We start from the raw sequence: 27,525 nt of genomic DNA on the forward strand, positions 1-27,525 counted from the left end.
GTGGAGGCGTGGTTGAAAGGAGGGTTCATTTTCAGAAATATTGAAAGATTTGCAAATTTGTCATGTCAGGCATTTGACAATCAGAGAGAAGAATGTCAATAATCTGACATCTGTCAGTCAATCACTCTGATTCACTCCCACACAGTTGTCTGACCAGTGAGCCATAGAATCAGCCATCAGAAGGTAGGACTCAAAATGGCTGGTGCAGCTTTGTGTTTATGGTTCCAGTGCATCGTCCTGTCTTCAGTCCAAACCAGTGAATGCAGGAGTGCACACGTGCATCTCCCGAATCCGCAGAACAATGGCATGTTTAATTAATCATTAAATGTGCAAGAGGCTCAGTGTATCCCTGTAACATGATTAGATGCAGGTATGGTGAACAGAGACAGTCTTTCAGTTTGATGTTCGTCAGTTGTACTACAAAGGAACTTCCGAGGCCTCTTAGCATTACATGTGTAAGGTTTTACCACGGATGTTTCTATACCTCCCACGCTAAAATTACCCTGTGGTCTGCAGCAGGCAACCATTACTGCAGTTTCATTGAGTTTAATGCAGTGAACGTGTATAAAAGACAAAACAAAAAATACATTCTGAGAGCCAAGACACAAAATAAAGGCTTTTATTCTTTTTTTTTTCCTACAAAAGTGACTGGAAAGAATATCATATAAAAATATGTGCTTTTAAAACGCGATTCAACTACTTGGGATCGTTATGCGGACTTCAGTGCAATTTCCGTGTAAAAGGCAATAACAGAACTACGCAGGAAAACTAACTAAAGGCAAGGGGAGGTCCTGTTCCTTCAGGGAAACGCCACCAGACTGACCTCTTAACACGTCAGGATCAAAGGTACCTCCGGGTGAAGTTAACACAGCCTGTGCGCATTTCATTAACTCTACGAACAAGTGCACCTGTTTAAGTACTGTCTCACTGTACACTTTAACGTGCTTCAGTTCCTTCCCTTAATTCATTGGCGGGGAAACGCACTTGCAACTTTCTCAGCAGAAATCCAGTGACCCGTGTTGCCGTTTTGATAGAGCTATGTGCTACCGTTTGCTACCGCTGGTTCTCTACAGTACTACCTAGGCTACATTATCTTGTCGTTTTTGGACGCAGACCCCAGTCCACCTGTCTGCATGTCACATTTCGTATCATCATAACAGACTTTGACATGCCGACCTTCATCGTTTACATTTAACATTCATACACTGCACAATGTCCTCGCTGTGTGTGTGGGCATGAATGAAACATTCCCATATTAGTCTATTCCCTTTAGATTTACTACCTGATTTCCCAGAATTTTGAATACAGTACCCGACCTGAGCGTGACTAACAGGTAAACAGACTATCGCACGTCATGCTCTACCCGATGTACCGACAGTGAATGCCCTAGCGGGTTTGGGGGGCACACACCTGTGCCATCTGGGGAATGTCAGTCAACCTGTGCTGTGATTGAGCTGTCACTCGAGCCCAGGGCAGTCAGTGCCACGTCCCCTTCTGAAGCACGGCTGGGGCCCGCGGTCAGGCCTGCCTGAAACTGTGGACTGCGTGTGAATGAAGATCTGGCTGCGGCCTGTGGCTGGGGTCAGCGCTGGACAAACGGTACACCCTGAATACTGATCTGAGATCAGTTAAGACAACCCTCACCCACACCCCAACCTCTTTATACGGAGAAGCCCAACAGGTCCAGGCACAGTAAGTAGAGGCACAATCTGAGGACAGCTTTAGGTGTTTTCGGGAGTCCAGGGGTGTGTTCCAACCACTTATTTTTTCTCCTTGGAATCATGTGCTGTCAACCCATGTTGACATCACGTGATTCCAGATGTCAATTTCACATACTTTTGACCAGTTTGGCTTTCCATACTAGGAAAGGACACAAGGAAAGGAAGCGAGGAGGTGAAGAAATAAGTGACTGGAAAGCACCCCGGGGTCTTGTCCAAGGACCCTCATCAGCGCGCTGTGGGCGTCTGCCTCGCTGCCTGTCCAGGCCCATCGGGGGTCCTCTCGCCTGGTCTGTGGTTGGGGCTGTAGGTGTCCACCCAGCTGCCGGAAGGCTCCCCGGAGCCGCCGGGGGCGACGATGGGGGGGATGAGGCTGTCCAGCTGCTGCCTGTTACCCGACTCCAGGAGCCACTCATGGAACTTCTGCTCCACCAGGGCCTGGAACTGCCGCCGCTGGTCTCTGGGGGGTCACGGAGAACACAGGTTGGCACAGGAGAACACAGGTTTGCACAGGAGGATGCAGCAGGAGTCTAAATATCTATGTGTGTGTGCATGTAACATGAGCCCAAAAATGTATTATATTTTACCAACCGATCCTTCTACTTAATGACATTAACAGTAATGGCTTTGAATAATATCTCCATAGGGCTGTGTGGTATTTTAAATCAGTATTTTAAGTGCAATAATAATAACTTCCACTATGTGGCGTATGATAGATTAAATCAGTTTTTTTAAACGCTAACAAAATAACTGCCGGCATGGGGCATATAGGCAACATCGCAGCCCTTGATTAAGTTCATTTTCACATCAGGTCCGCTCAGGAGTGAAGTGAAGCGTGTGAGTCACTCACTTGGTGAGACGGGCGTCTTTGACGGTCGTCTGCCATTCCTGCACTCGGCGTTCCCGCTCGTCCAGGGCCGCCTTGTAGGGGGGGGGCAGCCCCCCGGGAATTTCGCAGGTATCCCCTTCCATCTGGAAGGGTATCGCCATGGGGCAGAACTCGCTGGGCGGCAGCAGGCGGTAGGGCGGGTTTTCGGGGGGGGGGTGCCCCTCGGAGCCCAGCGTCAGGGGCTGGTCCCAGACGTTGGGGACCACGGCCAGGCCCGCCTTGGCCATGTCGTCCTCCAGGGAGGGGTAGTGCGTGTGGAAGGGCCCCAGCGTCAGGGCCGCGTTGCCGGGCAGCAGCAGGGGTCGGGTGGGGGTGAGGGCGTGGAGGGTGCAGCGGGAGGAGGCCCCCACGGCCACGTGGCCGGCCACGCACACCACCCTGACGTTCTCGCAGCTCTGCACGTGAACGCTGGTCTCCACCGGGCCCAGCACCACCGTGCTGTTCCGACACTTATCCAGACACACAGACCTACGACACAAGGGCGCCCACAGCCTCCTTAAATCACCGGGTCTCACACTTTTACGCACCAAAATTTGAAATTCAGTACCTTCCAGGAACCTGTCAAATACACATTCTATCATAGCGTATTGGTCCACAGATTAATTCCAGGGCCCATTTTGGGTGCCGACCCACAGTTCAAGAAACACTGCCTGGAATAATAAGGAAGTGCTGTACATACAGTGTCTTTCAACCTGCGGGTCAAACACGTGCAAACTCTACATACTGCTGGAGGTTTCCAGCCGATCCAGTGGTGAGGGTTGTTCCCTGCCGAACGCGGAGTCCTACCTGAGGGGGCACAGGAGGTAGATGAAGGCCTCGGTGCAGCGGTGCACCTTGATGTTGGCGCCGGCCAGTTTGTCCGAGTTCTTGGCCAGCGTCTGCCGGAACACCTGGGACATCAGGACCACTCTGCTGCCGGGCGGTGCCACGTGGGTGTTGCGGGCGATCTTGGCTCTCTTCATGGAGCCTTCCACTGCAAAACGGGGGGGTTCGGAACGGCCCAGTTAACTGGCACTACAGCCCTGCTCCACTGCTGAACACTCTACACAAAACATCTACAATTTCTTAACAAGGGTCACAATGAGGGAAAAAAATATAGAGCGAATGTGCTTCCAAAATTAATATATAAATGTGCTCAAAAAATAAGCCTTTAATTACTTGGAACCTTCAAGAACTGGTATTCTGAAGTATGAAATCTGTAACAGGGGGTGGAGATGGGGACAGGGGCAGGGCGGACGGTGGAGACAGGGCGGGACGGGTGAGACAGGGGACGGGTGGTGACAGGGGGTGGACGGGGTGGAGACAGGGGCGGGGACGGGGTGTGACAGGGCGGACGGGTGGAGACAGGGGCAGGGGACGAGGGTAGAGACAGGGGCGGGGGACGAGGGTGGAGACAGGGGCGGGGGACGAGGGTGGAGACAGGGGCGGGGGGCGGGCGGTACCTTGGTGGGCCCAGGCCAGCTTCTTCCCGGACCGCAGGCAGGCGGACGTGCCGAAGGGGTTGAGGCAGAGGGTCTGGCGCAGCCAGGCCTGGAGCCGCTGCAGGGAGAAGGAGCGGCTGAGCTGGGAGTACCCGGCCTGGGCCTGCAGCGGGGCCCGGGACAGGAGCCTGTGCAGGGGGTGCACCGTCCGCCCCCGGCTCACGCACCCCTCCAGGAGGAAGCTCAGCCCCTGCACGGCCTCTGCCGAAATCTGGCTGTCCCGCACCGCCTGCCCCGACCTGCTCAGCTGGCCCGGCTCCACCAGAAGCTCCAGCAGGTCCGACAGGTGGGTCTGGATGAAGGTGAGGTGGGCCTGGTCGTCCCAGTTCTGTAAATAAGGGGGCAGGACGGGGGGAGGAGACATTGACATCATCTGGTACATTAAAGGGAAATGGGAAAAAAGACTAGGAAAGCTTGAGGAATTAATTATTTTACCAGCTGAATGCTCTTATATTTTCGATAAATAATGAAATTCTAAAATTCTAAAATTCTAATTCTAGGGGTGGACTTGAGCCTTGTAACACAGGTTATACCATATCCCCTTCACTAAAATAAAAGAATGCCTCATTATAGGCAAGTGTGCAGGACCATATATAATTTAGTTAATCTGTTGTCATGATCAGACAATTGTGCACACCAGTCCACACACACAGTTGGCCAGGTAACTCATTACGGAGGGTCAGACTGCAACCTTGTTCTGGGAGTTCGTCATTGTTTCGCGGTCAGAGGAAGGGGACGGGGAGCGGGCTCGGGGGCTGGGCCACTCTTCACCAATCAGAGACGTGCGTAGGGACACGCGGTTCAGCTGCTGCATGTAGAGGAAGAGCAGGAACTGCAGGGTGTCCACAGACAGCTGGCAGGAAGACAGACAGACAGACACCTGAAACGTCATTACCTGTAGAGAGGCCTTTACAAAAATGTACAACTACATGCAAAATTTAAATGGGGTGCGTCCCAATAGACAAAAAAATGCACCCTCCTTTCCTCCACTGCCACCTCATCTCCTCCGTGACCTGGAAACCGATCTTTGTGGCCTCCCTCCCTCCCTTCAGTGTCTCAATATTGGATAAGACGAGCAAAGCTCATAGAACTGTATTTTAGCGAAGCGGCTTCAAACTCGTCGCCTCCCCTCCTTTCCTCCACATACTTCCGGGTAGGAGACGAGTGGTAGTGGGGGAGTGGAGGAAAGGAGGTGAGGAGGGAAAGGTAATGGGACGCATCTATAGATTCTAAGTAATTTTACCGGTCCAATAGGAATGGCCCTGAGTGTTAGTTGATTGGATTTCATTTTAAATCCACTACATGTCACTCTAACACATGAGGAGGTTAGCTGTGACTACACAGCGACTGGTCTGATCAACTATAATGAGTTGTGTGCAATCTAGGAAATTATCATGTTAACTGAGTGGATTACTTGATAAGAAAAGTGGAAGAAAAAACACCTTCATACCATTTCTTGAATGTAAATGTGCATCGCCTAGTGTAGGGTACAGTACACAGATAGATATAAGTTTGTCTTAAACATACTGCAAGATTTCACCATGAAAAAAACAAAAAAACAGCAGTTAAATATTGGGTATATGTGGCTAATGCTGTATTTACTGTACTGTTATAAATAAAATAACAAAAAAAGTTTTAAATGAATTTCAGCCGTGCGAGTGCGCTCACCTTGCTACGCACTCTGTCCAGCTCCTTGGCGGAGCTGCATTGGGACAGCGCCTCGGCCCGCCCCAGCCTCTCTTCGGGGACGTGGGGGGTCAGGAGGTCAAAGGTCTCGAAGTAGAGCCAGGCCAGGTCCTCGGGCAGCTGCAGCTTGCCGCAGGCGATGTGGCGCCACATAGGCCAGCCCAGCAGCGGGTAGCAGCCCTCCCGCGTGCGCACGTAGGCGGCCATCTTGCGCAGGTAGTGCAAGCTGAGCTTGGCTGAGGGTGGCACCTGCAGCGCCCCCAACAGGAAGGGCTCCAGTCGTGCCCATACGCTTGTGCCGTCCTGTTCCATACCTGTGGGGGGTGGGGAGCAGATCTAGATCTCAGAGGGAGTGTAGCTATCATACTGTTGCTCACATAATTCAAATGTATCTGGGACATCCTGTCTTTATTATAGAAATATAAGGCCCATGTGAGCAAGCACTTGATAGTCAACACTTGGAAATTACCCAATTAATCTAGCCTCAGATGGGCTGGTAGAAAACATGTCTAGGTTGCAGGTACACATCACACAGCAAAACGTTGGAGTTCTAATTTCTAACGTTATAAAAACAAACTAAGAGGTCTAATAGCCAGTCAACCAGGAAATGGTACATATCTTCTCCTCCGTTATTACTTTTCTAGCAACAAGACACTTATTAATATTAACAGCCAATCTCAAATTTTGAAATGCAGGCCTTTGAGTGCTACATTGGACTGATGGTAGAGAAAGATGCTGAAGCAAGTTAACTGTAACATTAGTTAGAAAAAAATAGCTTCGTAGTCTAATGTTGACTGGAGTGCTGGTTCACAAATTCTAACGCTTGCGAACGTCACTTCCAACAGTCTGATGATTTCGACTAGCACACTATCCAGCGCTAGCAACGACAATACGTCGTTTGAAAACATTACTGAAAGTAGCACAAAGTTAGATAGTTAGCAATAAATTGGCGGAAATGACATGCACGTACAGCATGTTGAACGAGCTGGTCTATTCTGGGAAGGAATCAAGCCAGAGAATCGTCCAGGCAATCCCAAACCAAGGACGCTTTCGCCTGTTTCCATGACAACTATTATGAATCTGCCTGTGAATATCGACGATTTCGCAACTGCATGTAGGGCAGAGCAACTAGCTAGCTAGCTTCTGATAGTTGCATGAAGTGGCTTACCTTTAAAGCAGCCGTCTTGCTCCGTAATACTCCTTGGTCTTGTCTCAGAATCTTTGAGATATTACTTAGTGATCAGTTGCCTCCCAAGGCATTAAAAAATAGATTGCTATTTCCCTAGGCATTTCTTTTTTTGTTCAACTATCGCTGTTCCGAATTGGACTAGCAATGTTACTCTCCTCCCTTGACTATTTGCCGCCTCGATCCGTTCCCGATAGCGCGCGCGCGCATCAGTTGGGAACGCGCTTTTAGGCGTCCCAGTGATGCGAGTTGCACCAGAGGAGTTGCACCCACCGTAACGTTATTGGTTGCACCACTGTCACTATAGATAAATGACTGTGGCAACTATAATGCCCCGCCTCAGGTCTCCGTCTGCGTTTACCACGACTGCGTATTGACTGAATCGTATATTGCTTTATTTAAACCGACGTAAATCGTTCTCTAGCGACAACACTTTGTTAACCAACACAAACTTTCACAGATTAACTCAGATGGTTAGTGTACAATGTAGTAATCCCCTAATAACTAAATAGGCAAATATTTGACACGTATTTACTTATCATGTGAGTAATAACGTTAGCAAATGGACGTACGTTAAATGTGCTTATAAAGTAACTTACATATTACGCTTGTTTTGTGTGTTTCCCTTTAATTCATTCAGTGGGCGGGTCTTAGGGGACGGGCTTTCCGGGTGGAAGTCTGTCGTGTGGGAAGAGGAAAAGGCTGGTGCCGGACAGGCCGACCTGACACTCAAAGCCGGCGAGTTGAGTTGGGCGTTCAGGAGAAACACCAGGATCTATGGCTGTCCGAGGGATGAACCTGTGCAGTATTTGTTGTCTGATCCTGTATTTCGTCGCGGCAGTGTTTGCGGGGTGAGTAACCGCTCATCCATTCTCGAACAAACTGCAGTGTTCAAAGCGTGTCGCCAGCTGGTACACATGTTGAATTGTGATTGGTCTACGCCTCTGGACCCTTATGTGAGTACCTTAGCCATGCGGAGGGTAACATGAACCTTCATCTACACCGTTTCATTCAATTTCTTTTAGCTACATTTTGGGTTAATTTATAACTGTGAAGCCTTATGGACATTGGTTTTGATTTATGAGTTTGTGCGTGATTGTTTCATATTTTCGCAAGCTTTCTACTGTCGCTAGCTATCTAGTCGCACCACTAGCTAGCTGCTAGCCGGCAATTGTAGTTCCCTGACACCTTTAACATTCCATCATCTATTTTCTCCTTACCTACATCAAACGGTGATATGCTCTAATGTATTCTATACATTATTCTTTATTTATATTCAGTGAATTAAAGAACAATTTACCACACGTTTGTATCATTCAATGTAGTTCAGTGCTCGTGTAGGTAGATTAGGATCCCCGAAATGGTTACATTCTTATTTGTTTGAGCATACTCGTAATCCCCCTGAAAGCTTTGTATTTGGTCTTTCTTCGTCTGGGCCAAGACGTTTATCCAAACAATAAACGCTGCGAGAAATGACAGATCAGTGATTTGACCTGACGTATTGCATACACACTGCATGCAGCTTTCATGTTCGAAAGCTGCACTGATTTGATTCACGCTAGTCTGTTGTTTGGTTATTTCACTTGTGCAAGTGAACTTTTATAAATTCAACTCATTTTCATCTTTTGCAACTGTTTTATAGGCGTGATTTCTATAAGATCCTGGGTGTAAGCAGATCTGCGTCCGTCAAGGATATCAAAAAAGCTTACAGAAAGCTGGCTCTGCAGCTTCACCCAGACAGAAACCAAGATGATCCAAATGCTCAAGACAAGTTCGCGGACTTGGGGGCTGCCTATGAGGTAGGGTGCTGATCGACAGTGTATCTGTGCCCTGTCCTGTACGAGTACCTGTACTGTAGTCAGTAGCCAAGTTCCACCTGTGCTGATGTGATTGGATGCTGTGACTGGTTATGAATTCCCATGGGCGCGGAGGCAACACTTTCTGCTGTCACTGACGTGGGGACTGCTTGTTCTCTGCCACAGTAGTGTAAACGAAACCAGAATGAGAGCTGGAAATCATTGTAGCTACGGCAGATACAGGAATAGCGATAGTCTATGCCTTCTCAGTCCACAAAACCCAGCGACTGCCAAATTCAGTTGTTTTAATTATTTAAAATGGGCGATGATCATTGAATCGTATCGTCTGTAATATTTGAAGTTTTAGGTAGAACAGAAACAAAGAACTATGTGGTGTGTAACGTTAGCATTATTCCTTAGTAACGTTTGAAGCAAATAATGATGAAGAACTAGCTAACGTTAACATGCCAGGGAACTTGAATTTTAAAAGTTTAATAATATTCTTTGCAAAATTCTAACGTTAGCTAGCTAGCTAGCCAGAATGATAGATAATTGGCTTGCTAGCTTTGCCGACCCAGATGTCCATTGTTTGGCCGTCATTATGCTTTTTAACAAACTGAATTCACTCTAAATATTTTAAACATTCAGCTAATATTTCTACGTAAATAAAATATTGAACGTTAACCAACAGAACTGCTTTTGAAACACTAGAGACAATAAAACTAAAATATTTCGAGCGGTTTATTCGTCAACGGCTATGGTTGTTATTGGAAACGAGACGTCCGGTTTGGATTGGTCGGGAAGACTGTGTGGACGCTCCTGATTGGTTGCTTTTGTGGGGTGAAAGTTGAGCCTAGATCACACGAAAATACTGAAGTGGAACATATGACATCTGGAGTTGTTGTAACATTATCAAAATGCAAAATTACTAGCAAACATGTACCCTATATTTTTAATGGAGTGTTCGATTTGATTTACTGAAGTATATTTGCATTATGTTAACGCATTAAATCGTGTGGCCACAAGGTGCTATCTGACGAAGAGAAAAGGAAGCAATACGATCATTATGGAGAGGAGGGGCTGAAGGAAGGACATCACAGCTCACATGGGGACATCTTCTCCAGGTCAGTAATGATTTTCTTTTTTATTTATCATTGAGGAAGAACATGGAAGTGTTCAAGTATCTTTTGTTTTCCAACAAAACAATTTTTGTTGTCAAAATAATCTCCACATATTTGCACTAATGCTGTTTATACTGATGTTGAGCCAATTTTGAGTTCTTTCAAAAGATAAAGTTCTTGTTCAACTCAGGGAAAGTCTGTTATGTATCTATTACGCAATTAAATATTTTTGGTTTCTATTATGTGATATCAGGCACAACTGACATGATGCAAAAATTCAGTTTTACATTTTTTTATTGTTTAATTCAGACTAATAGTGGGAGCTCAGTGCATGCTGCTGCTTGTTTAAGTTATGATCAGCAAAAATATACATGATATGCCTCTCCTTATCTTTCTGCACTGGCTACTGATTGACATTGACTGGTGACATTAAGCATTTGTAATCTCTGTCTCTGGTTTTTCTGCTTGCAGTCATTTTGTTGAATTAAATTTTTTATGAATACCTGCTGCTCAATTGCTCATTCTGCGCTGCAGTTTCTTTGGCGACTTTGGCTTCATGTTTGGCGGAAACCAGCGGCAGCAGGACCGGAACATTCCCCGGGGCAATGACATTGTGCTGGATCTGGAGGTCACACTCGAAGAGGTGTATTCTGGGAATTTTGTGGAAGTAAGTCACATGTGTGGAGATGGCTGAAGAAGTTCTGAATATGTGATTGTGCATATATGTGTATAATATGCATGTGTTTGCGTGTGTCAGCAATGTATTGGTACTTTCTGTTTTCATTAAGGATTTACTTTAGCCTTGGCCGTGGCTGTATATACTAACAAAGAAAGTATTTTTCTCAGTTTCTCTTGCACGCTCACCTTCCTCATTCGCTTTGCTTGTCATCCTCAGGTTGTGCGTAACAAGCCGATAGCCAAGGAGGCTCCTGGGAAGAGGAAATGCAACTGTCGACAGGAAATGAGGACGACGCAACTGGGACCTGGGCGCTTCCAGATGACACAGGAAGTGGTCTGCGATGAGTGTCCCAATGTCAAGTGAGTGTCTTCACTGAGGGGAAAAAAGGCAACTTTATTAACTAGTAGTACTAGGCTTCCTCTGTACTGAGTAATCTCCAGATTGAATGTTAATAGTAACTTTTATCCAAAGTCATGAAGGGCAAGGGGAGTATTCACAGGGCTTAACTACCAAAGCTTCCCTGTATGAATGAAGGTCAATAAATATATGGCTGTCCATCTCCATTCAGACTGGTGAATGAGGAGAAGACACTGGAGGTTGAGATTGAACAGGGAGTGAGAGATGAGATGGAGTATCCCTTCATAGGAGAAGGTAAGGCATGCCTTCCTCTGCCTCTTATCCTGTACCCCAACTAACACAGCAAACTATTGAGGAGTGAGATGGGCGGCATTTTGTGCATCAGCATGTGTGCACAATTTATTTGCATTGACTACGCATTGGTCTTGACATAAACACAGTGTTAACTAAATGTTTTGTTGTTTTGCCATGAAACTCAGATCTTCGTTTACAAAAACAAAATCATTACAGAAAACAACTTTAGGAAAACAATTTTATAACACAAACACATCTATATTTACTAATCTTGATGGTCAAGTTAACACTGGGCAGTTGATCTCCACTGAAGACATGGAGCCGGAATGTAAGCAGTGAGATTGCATACCACCTCCCCCTACCGGCTGCACTGGTAACTGCATTGCAGTCCACCATGCAGAAGTGTATTATAATGGTTCCAGTGCACCGATGGCTCTCTAACCTGTACCGTAACATTGTCTGTTTTTCCTCTCCCTGCAGGAGAACCTCATATCGATGGAGAACCAGGAGATTTGCGCTTCCGCATTAAAGTCATGAAGTAAGTCTGGAATTTTTTTATTATTTTGAAATGTAAATGCAGGATTATTCTTTCCAAACTTGTTTAAAAAACATAAAGGCTTGTCGTCAAGAAAAGCAGCCCCCCAATAATATGTCTTGTAAAGATGTCCTGCTGAATGTTTATTTGGTCCAACCAAGCACTATCCTGGTTTTCCAATGCATATCGACCACTTAATCATTCACGTTAACTTAATTTATAGCTTTTATTAAATATATATTAAATAAACAGACAAGGTAAAATTTTGATTTCCTTTTTTTTTTTCTTACAAAAAAATTGTCTTGAATACAGAAACTCTGTACCTCTCTGCATTTGTTTACACTTATTTTTTATCAATTTCTTGTGTTCTTTCTCTGGAAAACTGTTATAATACATTGACAAGTTCCCTGCCGCTGGCCTCTCCCTCTCTCAGTCCTCTCTTGTGTTGATTGGCTGGTGATTCATGTGCGTGTCTCCTGTCAGGCACCCTGTGTTTGAGCGCAGGGGAGATGACCTTTACACCAATGTCACCATCTCCCTGGTGGAGGCGCTAGTGGGCTTCGAGATGGACATCAAACACCTCGATGGACACAAGGTGCATATACTTACACTTGCCTTTTATGAGTCGAGCATCATATGCTGACTGAAGACCCACCTCTTCAGGCTGCACCTCTCCCCATCCCTCCCTTCCCCCCCTGTAAATGACTAAACTTAGGGGTGTAACTAGGCAGCTGTTTAATAGGTGACTTAGTTGATGCGCCAGTCTTAACGACTACTTGTATTTTTATTTATTTTTATTTTTCCATAGATTGCGTTGTGGCCGTTCTCGTTGTTAGTGTTAATCAGTTTAACCACCAGGGTCCAAGTTGAACTATGCGGTTGTTCCCTGTACTTGGACCGGTACTTCTCTCTAGGGGTTTCGTCATACTTGTTCCTGGTTATGGTTATACACTTTATACACTTTGTTGTATAACCATATAAATGCCTGTAATGTAATGTAATGTAATGTAATATGCTATCCTGTGCAGACTGTCAGTTATGGTTTGAATTTGACCAGTTTGAACCAGTGGCTGTTCACAATTTCCTTGGTTGTTATAACTGACACATGAAACACTTGAGTCCATTATTAAAGCAGACCGTGACATTTCTTTCACCTGTCACCAGTGATATTAACTGTGCCTCTTCGTCAGGTTCACATTGTGAGAGACAGGATCACCAAACCTGGAGCCAAACTGTGGAAAAAGGGGGAGGGCCTCCCCAACTTCGATAACAACAACATCCGTGGCTCTCTCATCGTCACCTTTGACGTGGAGTTCCCCAAAGAACAGCTGGACGAACAAGAAAAAGAGGGTGAGCAGGCGGGAGAAAGAGAACGGGAGACACACACACACACAGGGGTTAGAGTTGGGGCTGATGGGTTGAGAGTGAGCTGGAGGTGGTCAGAGAGTGGGACGGATTGGAGTCCGTGGGAGGGACTCATGTTGTGCTCTGTTCTTCCAGGGGTAAGGCAGCTGCTGAAACAGGCATCAACACAGAAGGTGTACAATGGACTGCAGGGGTACTGACGTGTTGGCGGATTTCAGGACTGTTTCCACACGCACACTATCACATGGACACACAGAAACAAGCATTGGGGTGTATTTATTGTTCATAGATTGTACTCAGGACGGGTTGTCTTATTGTTTGCATTTTTATTTTTTAATATTTTGAAATAAAAATTTTAGTTTTGTTTTTTTGAATTTTAATTTTGTTTTAAACCCCCCATTTCTTTACTTACCTTTTTTCAAATGGACAATTGTGGGTGACAACATGTGTATCCTTTTCATTTTTAATTCCCAAACTGGAATTTTTAAATATACAAGTATATTTAAATATTTGTTTGATGTTTTTCTTTTCTTGAATAATACCGTGCTTCCCAGTTTGAATAGGGAGAAATCTCAAGTGATCAGTCACACTACAGACACAGGCTGATCTAAAAGGAACTTGCATTTCCACTTCCCCTCTCTCAGCTGGACTGGACTGAAGAGTTGAACTCCATTAGTGATGAAGGACTGAGCCTTCAGAATCTAAGGTCTTGAGCAACAGCCGATTCTGGGATGGCTCTTTGAAATAGTTTTATTATTACTTTATTTCTTTTCTTCTTTTATTTTTTACAATTTTTATTTTCAGGACTGTTAACGCAAAAAAAAAAAAAAGTGGAACTTGGTTTGCATTCTTTTTTCCACTTCCATGGTACAAATTCCGTTTCAAATTCTAAGGCCGAGTGTCCTTCAGTCTTAATGCTTTTTTGTGTTCATCCCGTGACTGAGTCATAACTTTGCCCGTCATTGTGTTTGTTCTCCATGGTGTTTTTTTCTGGGCTTTTTTGTCCATTTTTGGGCTGCCTTTACCACGACAGCCTAGATCTTTCCTCTGGACTGTATCTGACAGAAAGGGACTGTAGTGAACAAAAAAAAAAAAAAAAAGCATTTTCTAGAATGTTCTGTTGGAAGGGGGGAGGGGGGTAATTTTCAATCGAGAACTTCAATAAAAAAATGTATTATAATACTTATGTAGTTTTCCTGTGGTAGATTCCAGTTGTGACTTAATGCCACTCTCTTCTGAACCTACTGCTCTTTGTCCTGAACTTTAAGTAACCTATGAATTTTTTTTATTCTTTCAAAGATTTTTATTTTTTATTCTTTAATTTGGTCATTGCTGAAATTAAACAGGTAAGAAACAAGGAAAAATGTATACATTTCTTAAATATGTCACTCTGAAAGAACATAGCATTTAGACTGGAAACTGGGGGGGAAAAGAAGCCACTAAAACAAACAGCAACTGAAGATGGCTGTAGTACAGGCTTTGCAGAGTATCACACAGGGAAAATACCCTGTGTTTCGTGATGTAAGTGGGTCTCAGATTTAAGGCAGTCATTCAATGCAAAGGAATTGCAAACGAGTACTAAATATGACAACTTCAAGGTTATGTTTATTCGTCCAATTACTTTTGGTCCCCAAAAGTGGGGGAATAATGTGCAGTGCTGTGGAAAAAAAGTATCCTGATTTGCTCTATTATTGCACGTTTGTCACACTGAATTGTTTCAGATCTGTTGACAAAATGTAATATTAGATAAAGAGAGTCAACACAAAAAACATTTCTTTAATTATTTCATTTATTTAATGAAAAATGTTTAACACCCATATCACGCATGTGAAACGGTAATTGCTTAAGTTAAACTTAACTGGTTGTACTACTTTTAGTAGCAATAACTGCTTAAAATTATTCCTATAATTCTTTGCAGAACTGCTTTAATTCAGACAAATCCTTTTCAAGGTATTCAAGCATGAACTGCTCATTTCAGGTCTTGTCAACACCAATCTGTATTGGGGTCAAGTCACGACTATGACTAGGCCACTCCAAAACTTGAATTTTGTTTATTTTCAGCCATTCAGTTGTGGACTTGCCTTTGTGTTTTGGATTGTTTTCATGCTGCATAACCCAACTGCCATCCAGCTTCAGCTCACGGACAGATGACTGGACATTCCCCCTAAGAATTTTCTGGCACAGAGCAGAATTTGTGGTTCCTTCCACGGTGGCAAGTCATCCAGGTACCGAGGCAGCAAAGCATCCCCACACTATCACACTACCACCACTATGAATGACAGTTGTTGTGATGTTATTCTGAAATGCTGTATTTGCTTTATGCCAGACATAATGGGACCTGTTCCTCTTTTGACTTGTCTGTCCATATAATATAATCCTAAAAGGCTTGGGGATCATCTTAGTTTTTTTTTCTTTAGCAAATGTGAGCATTGATGTTTTTCTAGCTTTGCAGTGGTTTCCACTTGCTATGCTCCCATTAATCCAGTTTTTGCCAAGTCTCTTTATTACTGTCATGAACACTGACAGTAGCTGATGTGAGAGAGGCCTGCAGTTCTTAAGATATTCATGCAATGAATTTCAAAGCAATGGACATTGTGCTTCTTGTATTGTGTAATGATACCAAGTCTCTGATCAAACATTTGAGAGAACAGGCGAGAATCTATTTTGTTGATAAGCACACAAGATATCTGTACCACATTTTTGTCAACATATCTGTTTAGTCAGTTTTTTTTTTGTTTATTCATCCTCCTCTGGCTTCATAGGGACCAATATGGTAAAAAAATAAAATAACCAAATTGAAAAAGGTTTTTTTTAATTTTTTATCTGACGACTGTCTGAAAGGTTTATTCATTTATTTCCCCTCATTGCAGTATAACAATGATAATAGTGATTGATTATAGTAAGCAATGTCAGATATCTAATGGACAAGAATCCTGTCTGTACGAATATTTTAACATTTGATCGAGGGTCTTTACGCTATACACCGGTTCATATGTTGTCCTAAGTATTACATTGTAAAACTTTAGCTTTACCTTAGCCAGCATTTTAGTTCTCAATTTTTGATGTTCAACGTTTTCGATCCGCTCGCGGCTCTAAGCGCGTGCATGTATGTCATCGCCATGTCAACGTCAAGTGGCTGACATTGGCAATGAGTTTGCTAACTTCTGATGTGATGTCGTCGTACTAGCAAACGTTAGCTACAGACAAACTGCTTTGTAAGACTAAGCAATTAAGTTGTCAATATAATTTACCCTTTGTGTAAAAACTAATGCCTGTATAGTCTTCTTTGTTAAAGGCCAGCCTGCCCGTCGAATACATTACAGTGAAGTACAGTAATGATTACACCTCTGAGGATGCTAATTAGGCTACTGTAGGCTAAAGTAAAATATTTTGCCTGTGTAGCTATCGTTAACTTATAATAGACTATCGAACTGTCAATACTTTACAGACGACCTATAACTTAACAATAACGGGCGCATTAATATCGGATAACTTCCTATATTCCAGAAGATGGACATTTTTCAGAAAATCGAGAAGATTGGCGAGGGAACATATGGTGTTGTTTATAAGGCAAAAAATAAAGTAACAGGCCAATCCGTAGCGTTGAAAAAGATTCGCCTTGACGCGTGAGTAGCAAATTAATTTTCTTTATCGTAGTATTCGATATCCCATAAACGTTACGCTATTTTTAACCTAAAATTAATCGCATGTCTTGCTAATATGATTCATAACTAGCTTGTAATGCAGTTCACGTTATATGCTAGTTAATAGATACCTTTAATGGAAACATCTAAAGCTGTCGTTTTACTGTATGAAGGTGGCGACAAGCTCGCTATTTTAAGCTTCAGGCCTAATTTAACCTTAGGTATGTTCGGTGTAGCAGGTGTAGCTATGTTTTTTCGTTGCTGTTACATTTGTAACCAGAGTTCACTTGTATTTGAGATAACATTTTAATAAAAAATGCTGCGAATTTACCATTTTATTCCTTTCAGAGATACTGAGGGCGTGCCAAGCACCGCCATAAGAGAGATATCACTTCTGAAGGAACTGAGTCATCCTAACATAGTGAAGTAAGTCCAACTCCATTTCCATGGAGATCATTATACGGATTATATATTATTCGTTAAAGCTGGCCAGTGTAATTTTTCTATTACATTTACAATATTCTTCTCAGCCTGTGTGGGTATATTAAAGGTACAGATAAAGATGTGTTTTCTGTCAAATGTGTGTGTGCACACCCCAAGTTGCTAGTTTGTATAAACTGTCACAGTCAATAAATAATATTTCTTGGTAAAGATAGAATCTGAATCCCTACCCTGGGTCAAAATGTTTTGACACCATTAAATATCAAGTTCATCGACTTTTTTGTCATGCTACAACTATTCACTGGACACATAGATATTTGTACTGCAGGTACGGTAATCTTTTAGTTAAACAGACAGAATCTCGTCTTGCTGCTGTAGGCTTCTGGATGTGGTCCACACTGAGAAGAAGCTGTACCTTGTGTTTGAGTATCTGAACCAAGACCTGAAAAAGTACATGGACTCCTCCCAGCCCTTGGGCCTGACCCTCCCTCTGATTCAGGTCAGACACGCTCCACCCTTTATATAGGCTACCTTATTTACTTTCAGTACATCCATGCATGTATTTTGTTTTAATGCAAAACACCTCATGGACATGGCTTGTAAATAAGTCACTCACTCACACACACACACACACACACACCCATACCCACTCACTCACTCATACACGCACACACACACTCTCACACACTCTCACTCATGTTCAGCAGGCTGATGATTCTCCACAAGGGGGAGCTATTAGCATAACCATGGTGCATCAATGACACAGCATGAGTCCTTGTTCCAGTTGTCAGTGTCAGTGTAGAAGTAGCATTACCAGCTCAGTCTTCTCCATCACTTTTGCATGTGTTATAACTCCTGTTTCCCTGTTCACACTAAGTTAGTGTCCCGAATGTAACCCTAAATCATTTTACCCAGTATCAGGCCTAACTCTGACACTGTTGTGAGTCTTGTGTCCTTTGCATGGTCCTCTTCAGAGCTACGTGTACCAGCTGCTGCAGGGCATCGCCTTCTGCCACTCCCACCGAGTGGTCCACCGCGACCTGAAGCCCCAGAACCTGCTGCTCAACCAGGCCGGGGCCATCAAGCTGGCGGATTTCGGGCTGGCCCGCGCGTTCGGGGTGCCGCTGCGCAGCTACACGCATGAGGTCCCGCCGCCGCCGTCGCTTTGCCGTCACGACCACGCCGCCTCCTCTCCGCGTCCGCCATTATCGCTGCCGGACTCCTCCTCCCTAGCCTGCCCTCCGTCCTGCTCTCTCGTTACAGCTGTCCCTCTTCAGCGCTGGTATCTGAGCTGTGTGTAACATGTCCAAGGGCTGCAACTGCCATTGGGAACGCTGAGGTCATGTCCTCTGCTTCCCCCCCCCCCCCCATGTCCATTTCCCAAGTGTGTATTTAATTTCACTCTTTAGTGAGAGAACATCTGTTGCAGTTCATTTAGGAGGGGAATGAGTGGTCTTTTATATATTTTTCAAATTTAAGCGTAATCTAGAGTAATATGTACAGCATTTACATCTTTAAGTGCATTCTCAATTAAACAACTAAAGTAACGGGAAAAAAAGAGCATACCCTGACCTAGTCCCCTACCCTCACCCCACCCCACCCCACCTCACCCCTCCCCAGCTGAGTCTCTTGACCTCTGTGTGTTTTTGGTCCTGCTTACGGCCCAGAACATTCCGTCACGGGGAGCTATTGTTGGCTGAGGTCTGATGCGGATCAGTTGTGCTGGTTTCAGAGGTTGTGATTCAGCAGCCTGAAATGGCAGCACTCTCTCATCTCTGTCCTGCGTGAGCAATCGTCACAGTATCAGCCAAGGGCATAATTTATGGGGGGAGGAGGGGTTACAACCCCCCCCCTCAATACAAAACAAAACAGGCCAAATAACCGCCCCCCCCTTTAGTAATATACCACGATAATAAGTAAAATAATTTAATATAGTAAAAAGATGGGGATTTCATGTCGTGATATACTGATCAGTCATCTGAAGCATTTTCGTCTTAGAGAATTAACTGGAAATGATTGTTTCACAACTGTTCTTCTAAAATTTCCTCTGAAGGGGCGTGCCCCCGGACCCCCCTACAGTGTTTCAGTTCTAATGGATCTATGCATTTCTCATTTCAACACCCCCCCCAAATAATCAAACTAAAGCTACACCCTTGGTACCAGCTAATAATGCCCTAGGTTCCGTTGCTGGAAGCCGGTGAGTTTGTTGTTATATGTGAAGCCGTGGCGGGTGTTTCCCTGTCCGCTTGTGAAGGTGGTGACGCTGTGGTACCGAGCGCCCGAAATCCTGCTGGGCTGCAAGTTCTACTCTACCGCCGTGGACATCTGGAGCATCGGCTGCATCTTCGCCGAGATGGTGAGCCCCCGACCCCCCCATAGCCCTGCCCCACCCCTCCCTCAGAGTCTCCCACCCGCAGTCACGCGTGTGCACGCATGTGGGAGATTTTTAACGGGTTACCGCTCTGTCGGGGTCACAGAGAGCACTACAGAGCTTTCTTCTCTCTGCGATGACTGAGACGATGAGTGAGGTGTCACATGCACTCAGTAAAATGCGATTCAAGTCGTCGGATCAATAGACGCACTTAACCTCTTAACGTTACATCTTTGGTAGAAGGCCGAGTGCACTGGAGCGTAGCCCAGATAGCCTGTCTCTGTGAATCATTCAGGATGTTTTCAGTCCCCCTCCCCGTCAGCACACTCAGATTTAAACACTCAAAGGCCGTTTTAATAGGCCTCACCTGGCCCGGGCAGCCGCTAGGAGGCGATGTGAAGCAGACGCTTTTCTCCCAGGTCGCCAAGCGTCCCCTGTTCCCCGGCGACTCCGAGATCGACCAGCTGTTCCGGATCTTCAAGAAGCTGGGCACCCCCAACGAGGAGGTGTGGCCCGGCGTGTCGCAGCTGCCCGACTACAAGTCCCGCTTCCCCCGGTGGGCCCCCCAGGACCTGGCCAAGATCACCCCGAAACTGCAGCCCTCTGGACTGGACCTGCTGCAGGTCTGTGCCCCTGGACCCACCTTTTCAATCTGAATTCCTCTCTCCTCCCGCCACTATTAAAGCTAACTTCACAACACATCACATTCCCGGTTAATGCTATGAAAATGGCCTGTGGTGTTATTTTCTTGATCACAATTTTGTGAAATTGCGAGTTATGAAATATTTAAATCAATGCAACGAGGTGCATTTCTGAGGCGACGGTTCCAGCCTGGAGGTTTGTGCCTCCGTGCAAGCTGACCGTGACAGCAGTAAATGGGTCCTGAGAGGCATTGCACCTAATGATCCACTACCGTGAGAACTCACCTGCATTTCTGCTGCTGCCGCACTCAGAAGTAAAGGTTCATTGGGGGTACATTTTTGTTCTTCGAGAAACTAATTTCCCAAATGTACCCTGAAAGTACAATAAAGTTCTTTGGGCACTGATGAGTCCCGTTTACAAGCAAGAATGGTACAAATGAATTATTAAAACCATGGCTGGGGTTTTAATTTTATGTACCTATAGGGTACCACCCCGGTGACAAGCATTGTGCCTTTTTGAGCACTCCTTTCTTACATTGTACTGTCGCTCTTCTTGCTGTCGTTTTGCCACCTGCTTCCTGTTTGCATTTGCATCTCCTGGCTTCACTTCCCAGGGGCTGTTTTTGCACCTGCCATGAGCTTGCTGGTTGCCACACACTGACTCTTGCTATTTGCAGGGTGATCTGGGGCATTAAAATGATATCTTCCAGTTTATCTTTCCCTTTTCCCATTTTGGTTTCATAACAATGGTTTGTCCTTTTTATATTTGCTCTCTCAGATGGACATTTCTTTTCCCGTTAATGTTCCTCCATTTAATGATTTCTCACGTTTCATTTTGGCATGCATAGTGGCCATCCTACCAGCAGAGGGCAGCAAATGACAAGCATACAAATGACAGTCGATTATTATTATTATCCTCAGATACTGTCGTCCAGAGGTTGGAATTAAGGCTGATGATTGGTTCATGGTGATTGGAGGGCTGAAGGAGAGTAGTATGCAGCTAAAAGCAGTACAGTCATTCAGGGAAGGGCACAGTCATCATGAATGAGGGATTCCCATAAGCAAAAAATCATGTTTTAATTGTATTACTCATTGCTGAATTGCTATGATTTTAGAAGTACAGTTAATTTATGCAGTTCTAGTGAAGTTTTGGTAGAAAACATTACTCAGACATATGAGAAAAGTGTTCACCAAAAACGACACTTTCACATTGCTTGTTGAATTGCTGTTATTATAGATAATAAATGCCATTTATTTATGCTGTTCTGGGGTAGTTTTGGTAGGAAATATTACTCTGGTTTATGAGAAAGGCGTGTCCAGAACTATACCTTTATGTCCAAAATCTTGTGATCTTGTGTCCGTGAGAGTTAGTAAATGTCTTCTTCCTGTCTCCCCCCCCTCCCCCCCCCAAGCAACTACTGCTCTACGACCCGTCCCAGCGCATATCAGCCAAGGCCGCTCTGACCCACCCCTACTTCCAGGACATGGGGAGCTGAGTGTGAGGAGGGGTGGGGGCTCCTGCTTGGTCCTGCCGCCCCCCCCCCCCCCCCGAGCTGAGGGGGCCACGCCACGCCTGTGCCTTTCAGGTCCTTTGTTCTGTCTGTTTCGCTGAGTTTCGGGTGCTCTGAAAGGCCGTCGCTCGCTCAGGGGGCCTGTCACCACCCCCCCCCCCCCCCCCCCCCCGTGGGGCCACAGGAACCCACAACCCTGCGTCCCCCTCTGAGCGACCGATTCCCTGTTCACCGTGAGCTCGTGTCCTTTCCTGTGGAATGTGAGAAGGTTTGGACGTTTCTTTTTGACATAACGGGAGGTGGTTAAGAACAGTTTGTTTGTTGGTTTGCTTGTTTGTCCTTTATTTATTGTTGAAGTTCAGAAGTTATTTTTTTATACTGCATGGAATGACTATAAATGCATGCCAGTTTTAACTTTGAATAAAATTTCCGCTTTGCTGATTGGTTACTTGGTGGTCAAAGTAATGTTGCTTTGTTGCCAGCGCGTGTCATTAATGTTGAAAGAGTGTCCTGCGTAAGTCGTGTATAAATATTAATTAAGGGACTGTCCCAGTGCAGTCAGATACAGTGGACCAATCCCCCGGACCACACCCAACTACATCCAGAATTTTATACATGGGATAGTTTGGATGTGTTTCTATAGCAACCAGATAGACACAAGCACGTTTTTATCTGCAACAGGCTGCTGGCCTTTATCTTGAGTATTGATTAAGGTTTTACGGCTGTAATAGACTTGGTTTATTGGCGAGATTACGCAGCTTTAGTGTCTTTAATCAGGTTATGGTAAAATGTGTAGCGGCAAAATGGGCCTTTGTCTGCGTATTGAGACCCTGGGCTGCAAGGCTGAGTGTGCCTGTCTGTCAGTAGGGCTCTGTAAAGCTGTGTGTCAGTAGGGTTCTGTAAAGTTGTGTGTCAGTAGTGTCAGTAGGGCTCTGTAAAACTAAGTGTCAGTAGTGTCAGTAGGGCTCTGTAAAACTAAGTGTCAGTAGGGCTCTGTAAATCTGTGTCAGTAGGTCTCTGTAAAGCTGTGTGTCAGTAGGGCTCTGTAAAGTTGTGTGTCAGTAGTGTCAGTAGGGCTCTGTAAAGCTGGGTGTCAGTAGTGTCGAGGTTCGTAATGCGAGTCAGTAGGGCTCTGTAAAGCTGAGTGTCAGTAGTGTCAGTAGGGCTCTGTAAAGCTGGGTGTCAGTAGTGTCAGTAGGCCTCTGTAAAGCTGAGTGTCAGTAGGGCTCTGTAAAACTGAGTGTCAGTCGTGTCAGTAGGTCTCTGTAAAGCTGAGTGTCAGTAGGTCTCTGTAAAGCTGAGTGTCAGTAGTGTCAGTAGGGCTCTGTAAAGCTGAGTGTCAGTAGTGTCAGTAGGTCTCTGTAAAGCTGAGTGTCAGTAGGTCTCTGTAAAGCTGAGTGTCAGTAGTGTCAGTAGGTCTCTGTAAAGCTGGGTGTCAGTAGTGTCAGTAGGGCTCTGTAAAGCTGAGTGTCAGTACTGTCAGTAGGGCTCTGTAAAGCTGAGTGTCAGTAGTGTCAGTAGGGCTCTGTAAAGCTGAGTGTCAGTAGGGCTCTGTAAAGCACTGCTGTGTGCAGGGGGAGGCGCAGCCTGTTTGCGGGCTGCTGACAGTAATGTCTGACACAGAGTTAACCCTCAGCACACTGCGCCTGACCTCTCCGGCTGAGCCAGGTGTTTCCACTTAGAATAAAACCATCACCGCCCGGCTGAACCCCACGGCAGCGCTAATGCAAACATGTCGCTGTTCCCCCCTCAGCGCCCCTCAGTGCGTGTGTCTGTCTGTCTGTCTGCCTATCTGCCTATCTCTCTGTCTGCCTGCCTGCCTGCCTGTCTGTCTGTCTGCCTATCTCTCCGTCTGCCTGCCTGCCTGTCTGTCTGCCTGTCTGCCTGTCTGCCTGTCTGCCTGCCTGTCTGCCTGTCTGCCTGTCTGTCCGTGTGTCTGTCTGTCTGCCTGTGTCTCTGTCTGTCTGTCTGTCTGCCTGCCTGCCTGCCTGTCTGTCTGCCTGTCTGTCCGCCTGTGTCTCTGTCTGTCTGTCTGTCTGTCTGTCTGTCTGCCTGCCTGTCTGTCTGCCTGTCTGTCCGTGTGTCTGTCTGTCTGCCTGTGTCTCTGTCTGTCTGTCTGTCTGCCTGATTGTCTGTCTGTCTGTCTGTCTGTCCGTGTCTCTGTCTGTCTGTCTGCCTGCCTGTCTGTCTGTCTGTCTGTCTGCCTGCCTGACTGTCTGTCTGTCTGTCTGTCCGTGTGTCTGTCTGGGTGTGGGTGGGGCGCTCTGTACTTGTATTGTGTTTGGAGGCAGTGCGTTTGTTTAGATCTTGTTATTTGTGAGTTTTTTGTGTGTTTTGTGTATTTGTGTGTGAGTGTGCGTGTGTAAGTGTGTATGTGTTTGTGTGTGTGTGTGTAGTGTGTGTGTGTTGTGTGTGTTTGGTGTGTTGTGTGTGTGTGTGTGTGTGTGTGTGTGTGTTGGAGTGTGTGTGTGTGGTGTATGATGTGTGTGTTGTGTGTGTGTGTGTGTGTGTGTGTGTGAGATGTGTGTGTGTGTATGAGTGTGTATGACTGTGTGTGTGTAGTGTGTGTGTGTATGAGAGTGTGTGTGTGTGTATGAGTGTGTATGACTGTGTGTGTGTGTGTATGTGTGTGTGTGTGTGTAGAGTGTGTGTGTGAGTGTAGACGTGTGTGTGTGTGTAGTGTGTGTGTGTGAGTGTATGTGTGTGTGTGTGTGTGTGTGTGTGTGTTGTGTGTGTGTGTGTGTGTGTGTGTGTGTGTGTGTGTGAGAGTGTGTGTTTGTGCATGTGGGGTCCCTCTCGAGCAGAGCCTTTGTGTACAGAGGCACATTCTTCCTCCCGAAGCCCAAACCCACATCTCCCTCACGCTGCCGCGCCCCTTTTTGTTTTCCGTAAATCTGGCAGAACTAAGAACTAAGCCCAATTTCCCCCTCTCCCCCCCCCCACAGCCCCGCACTCACTCACGTATTACTGCCTCCCCGTTTCAAAGCTTCTCAGAGCCCAGCGTTACTGGCGGCTCCCGTCTGGAGGATGGGCCCTGGGTGACCGCGAACTGCGTCTGCCGAACTCTCGCCACGGAACTGCAGATATTAAACCCGGGGGGGGGCGGCGTCTCATAATCACTATCAGTCTGGCGCTGGGCCGTCACGGGCGACAGGAAGGCGCACGGGGGGACACCCTCACCTCGGTCTCGCACCGCAATCACGCGCGTCTGGCACTGGACCGCGTGCACAGAACTTAACCGCGCTCGAGTAGGTGATCTTCCCGCCCCGGAATCTTTACTTGCAGTTACTAGCAGCCGCCACAGGAGGTCAGCCTTGCACCTATAATAGCGCTCTTTTTTCCCCTGGCGCCTGGAGCCAAAACCGCGGTGAATTTCCCTGGATGTGCGCCCTTGATGCAGATAAGCGCGCGGATCACACTTGATCTCTGAGAGTAATAGTCCTTAGCGTAGCCCCGCGGGTTTAATGCGTCGCTGCGCCTGTAATGTCTAATTGGGCAATCTGGGGGTAAGTAGGCTATCTGTGGCAGCACGGGGGTGGGCCGCACGGGCCAACACTTTGGTATTCACACTCGCTTGGCAGTTGGCTATGCTCGGCTAGTGGGCCCTGACCTTGGGAGAGCCGCTATTTGGTAGTTTACAGTAGCCTGCATACCGCGTGGAAGCGTGTCGGACCCACTCGCAACGCATACGCTGAAAACGAGAAGATTCAGCAGAATTTGAACTGAAGCGTACTTAGTTTGCATTGGGGATCAAGGAGAGTTTAAATTAAAAAAGACACGGCGTTTATATTGCGCGCTAATGTAGCCTATGGCACTTCCACTCCCAGTTGAGTTAAAGTGCGCAAAGCCCCGTGCTGCCGTTCGGCCCCAGCAGAGTGACTGCAGGGTAAATTCGCCGCAGCAGGCAGCTGTGTGCTGTCTCCCGTTTCATCCATGTGTGGCGATCAACGCAGCACCAACGCCGGTCCCAACGGCAAAGCGAAAAAAAAAATAAGGGGAGAAGAAAGAGGTCTTGACAGACAGTCTGCAATTTGTGGGATTTAAATAAGAGGCAAACAAAAGACAACTTCTGCAAGGAATAATGCATGTCAGCCATGTCCGCTGGCTGCTGCTGACGCTTTGAAGACTGCGGGGACACCCATCACTGTCCTCCGGGGGAGGAGGAGGAGGGGACGGGGGGAGGGCGGGAGTCTGTGTATGTCGCGTTGCTATATAAAAGTCGAACTCCTCAAAGCGAAAGCCTCAAATATTTAACAGTGAATTGTGGGCTTTAATTATGGCAGCCTTGGGCAGGAAAAAAGTGGCTTGGGTTTTCAATTCGGCGACTAAGCCCTTCTGTTATGGCGGAAGAGCTGCTGTTTATTGAAATACTTTCGGGCTAAACATAGTCAACTTTCATTATGTTTTTTTTTTTTTTTCTCCCCTCGCATTTATTTATTTCCGTCCAGATTTTTACAGTCTAATGAGGTTTTTTGGCGTTCGCGGCGACTTGCGCTGGACTCTTGTTTCTCTGCGGAGAACGACGAAGACAGACGTGTGGTACAAAACGGCGGTGGGGACCACCAGTCTTGATAAAGGAGGGGTCATGCAGTTTTTCTCTTCTTTTTTTGTTTTTTAAAAGCGATTCAGGCAAACCAGAGTTCGGCATTGAAGCGATGACTCCTTTTTATTGCACGTTTCACATTTACACACATGCACACATTTTTATTAATTCATTTTTTTAAATGTATTAATTAATATATATTTTTTTTAAACTCATCATTTCTCAACTTATCAACCGCAATCATTTTCACAGTATGTTTGTATGTTTCGGCCGGTGTGAAGAGGCCCTTTAATCTCGGGTCCAATCATCGCTGTCAGCAGTCCCGCACGTCACATCACTCTTTGCTGAACTTGACGGCAGGATGCATTCCCGTCGGGGTCCTGTCGTGAATAGAGCTATTAGCTGCATAACTGTGTGCATATGTAAATGTATATGTAAAGCGGTGCGTGTGTAAACAGAGATACACGTATTAATAAATAAGTTGGTGGACGGCCAAGCGGCAGCCGTTTCCCTGGTGCTGATGGTGAAAGCCTCCTTTGTGTATGATCTGTAGGTTTCTCTCTCTCGCTCCACTCTCCCCCCCCGAGGCACATACCCCCTCCTGACGGCGCATGGCCCCGTGGTGGTGTATCACAGTTAATAACTGTGTGGTTGGCTGTCAGGGCCACTTAGTTTGACGTTGGGCAGGCAGGGCCGGCCGAACAGAGCTCTTCCTCTGGCTGACGGAGCGCCCGGGCCCATCGCGCGCAGGAGGGGCCGCGAGCGGGAATGAAGTGGGAACGAGGCATCGGAGAAAGGAAAAAGAACGGAATAAACATTTATAAAATACATTTTTTAAAATATAAATAAGAACGGAAGGATGTATTATTTTCCTGTCTTTCTGGAACCCGAAACGAGTGGAAGGATTGTGTGCTATCGATGACTCCTTAATTGAAAAAAAAAAAAAAAAACTTGTGGTTTTCCCGAGGAGCGCAAAGTCTTTTGATTTGTTCCTGGAAGTCAGTGTCTGGCGGCTCAGTTTAGCTCCACCTATCTTAGGGCTCATGCCGCTTTTCTCTTCTAGGAGTACCAGCAAAAAGAAATAGCAAAAACACATGATTAGCGAAAAGAGTAGAAGTCAGCTAAGCGTGCATGTCTGCATTTGTGCACGCGTGCATGCGCATGTCTCGTGCAGGTAAGGTTCACCGCAAAGCCGATTTCTGCATCCAGGGAACCAGAAACTCAGGTTGTATCATTTGACACGTGCAGATGTCGTAGCCAAAGCCCG

General features: G+C 46.0%; 3 protein-coding genes across 4 annotated transcripts; 2 read left to right on the plus strand and 1 right to left on the minus strand.

Annotated features, from left to right (window-relative positions):
* Positions 1-603: 603 nt before the first annotated feature.
* tbccd1 (TBCC domain containing 1) lies at positions 604-7,681 on the minus strand. Of its 2 annotated transcripts, none has more exons than XM_064329627.1 (7): positions 7,560-7,681; positions 5,757-6,088; positions 4,780-4,941; positions 4,050-4,416; positions 3,394-3,580; positions 2,569-3,075; positions 604-2,178 (listed from the first exon to the last, which is right to left on the minus strand). In XM_064329627.1, exons 2-7 carry the CDS (start codon positions 6,084-6,086, stop codon positions 1,947-1,949), a joined length of 1,785 nt encoding a protein of 594 aa, XP_064185697.1. In that variant the 5' UTR covers positions 6,087-6,088; positions 7,560-7,681; the 3' UTR covers positions 604-1,946. The 2 variants fall into 2 exon arrangements, with proteins under 2 accessions (XP_064185697.1, XP_064185696.1); XM_064329626.1 differs by lacking the exon at positions 7,560-7,681 and adding an exon at positions 6,943-7,479.
* On the plus strand, positions 7,672-14,289 carry dnajb11 (DnaJ heat shock protein family (Hsp40) member B11). Its single transcript, XM_064329628.1, has 10 exons — positions 7,672-7,811; positions 8,603-8,759; positions 9,783-9,880; positions 10,412-10,544; positions 10,773-10,915; positions 11,125-11,207; positions 11,688-11,745; positions 12,226-12,337; positions 12,933-13,092; positions 13,243-14,289. Exons 1-10 carry the CDS (start codon positions 7,738-7,740, stop codon positions 13,305-13,307), a joined length of 1,083 nt encoding a protein of 360 aa, XP_064185698.1. The 5' UTR covers positions 7,672-7,737; the 3' UTR covers positions 13,308-14,289.
* Positions 14,290-15,924: 1,635 nt separating this feature from the next.
* LOC135251815 (cyclin-dependent kinase 2-like) lies at positions 15,925-22,163 on the plus strand. The gene is made up of 8 exons (XM_064329629.1): positions 15,925-16,322; positions 16,615-16,733; positions 17,100-17,177; positions 17,571-17,691; positions 18,167-18,337; positions 19,447-19,548; positions 19,983-20,186; positions 21,617-22,163. The coding sequence occupies exons 2-8, from the start codon at positions 16,618-16,620 to the stop codon at positions 21,698-21,700; spliced, it is 876 nt and encodes a 291-aa protein (XP_064185699.1). The 5' UTR covers positions 15,925-16,322; positions 16,615-16,617; the 3' UTR covers positions 21,701-22,163.
* The last annotated feature ends 5,362 nt before the right edge of the window (positions 22,164-27,525 follow it).

The sequence above is a fragment of the Anguilla rostrata genome, chromosome 3 (assembly GCF_018555375.3).
Source record: "Anguilla rostrata isolate EN2019 chromosome 3, ASM1855537v3, whole genome shotgun sequence".
NCBI classification, from domain to species: domain Eukaryota; kingdom Metazoa; phylum Chordata; class Actinopteri; order Anguilliformes; family Anguillidae; genus Anguilla; species Anguilla rostrata.

What these genes read in the sequence shown, in the direction of transcription:
- tbccd1 (XM_064329627.1), bottom strand. Translation starts at nt 6,086, where the DNA reads ATGGAACAGGACGGCACAAGCGTATGGGCACGACTGGAGCCCTTCCTG. An exon ending in GCTGGCCTGGGCCCACCAAG is followed by an intron (nt 3,581 to 4,049) that starts GTACCGCCCGCC and finishes CCCGTTTTGCAG; the next exon opens with TGGAAGGCTCCATGAAGAGA. An exon ending in TACCTCCTGTGCCCCCTCAG is followed by an intron (nt 3,076 to 3,393) that starts GTAGGACTCCGC and finishes CTTGTGTCGTAG; the next exon opens with GTCTGTGTGTCTGGATAAGT.
- dnajb11 (XM_064329628.1), top strand. Translation starts at nt 7,738, where the DNA reads ATGGCTGTCCGAGGGATGAACCTGTGCAGTATTTGTTGTCTGATCCTG. An exon ending in GATGAGTGTCCCAATGTCAA is followed by an intron (nt 10,916 to 11,124) that starts GTGAGTGTCTTC and finishes ATCTCCATTCAG; the next exon opens with ACTGGTGAATGAGGAGAAGA. An exon ending in GTATCCCTTCATAGGAGAAG is followed by an intron (nt 11,208 to 11,687) that starts GTAAGGCATGCC and finishes CTCTCCCTGCAG; the next exon opens with GAGAACCTCATATCGATGGA.
- LOC135251815 (XM_064329629.1), top strand. Translation starts at nt 16,618, where the DNA reads ATGGACATTTTTCAGAAAATCGAGAAGATTGGCGAGGGAACATATGGT. An exon ending in AGTCATCCTAACATAGTGAA is followed by an intron (nt 17,178 to 17,570) that starts GTAAGTCCAACT and finishes TTGCTGCTGTAG; the next exon opens with GCTTCTGGATGTGGTCCACA. An exon ending in GCTGCATCTTCGCCGAGATG is followed by an intron (nt 19,549 to 19,982) that starts GTGAGCCCCCGA and finishes CTTTTCTCCCAG; the next exon opens with GTCGCCAAGCGTCCCCTGTT.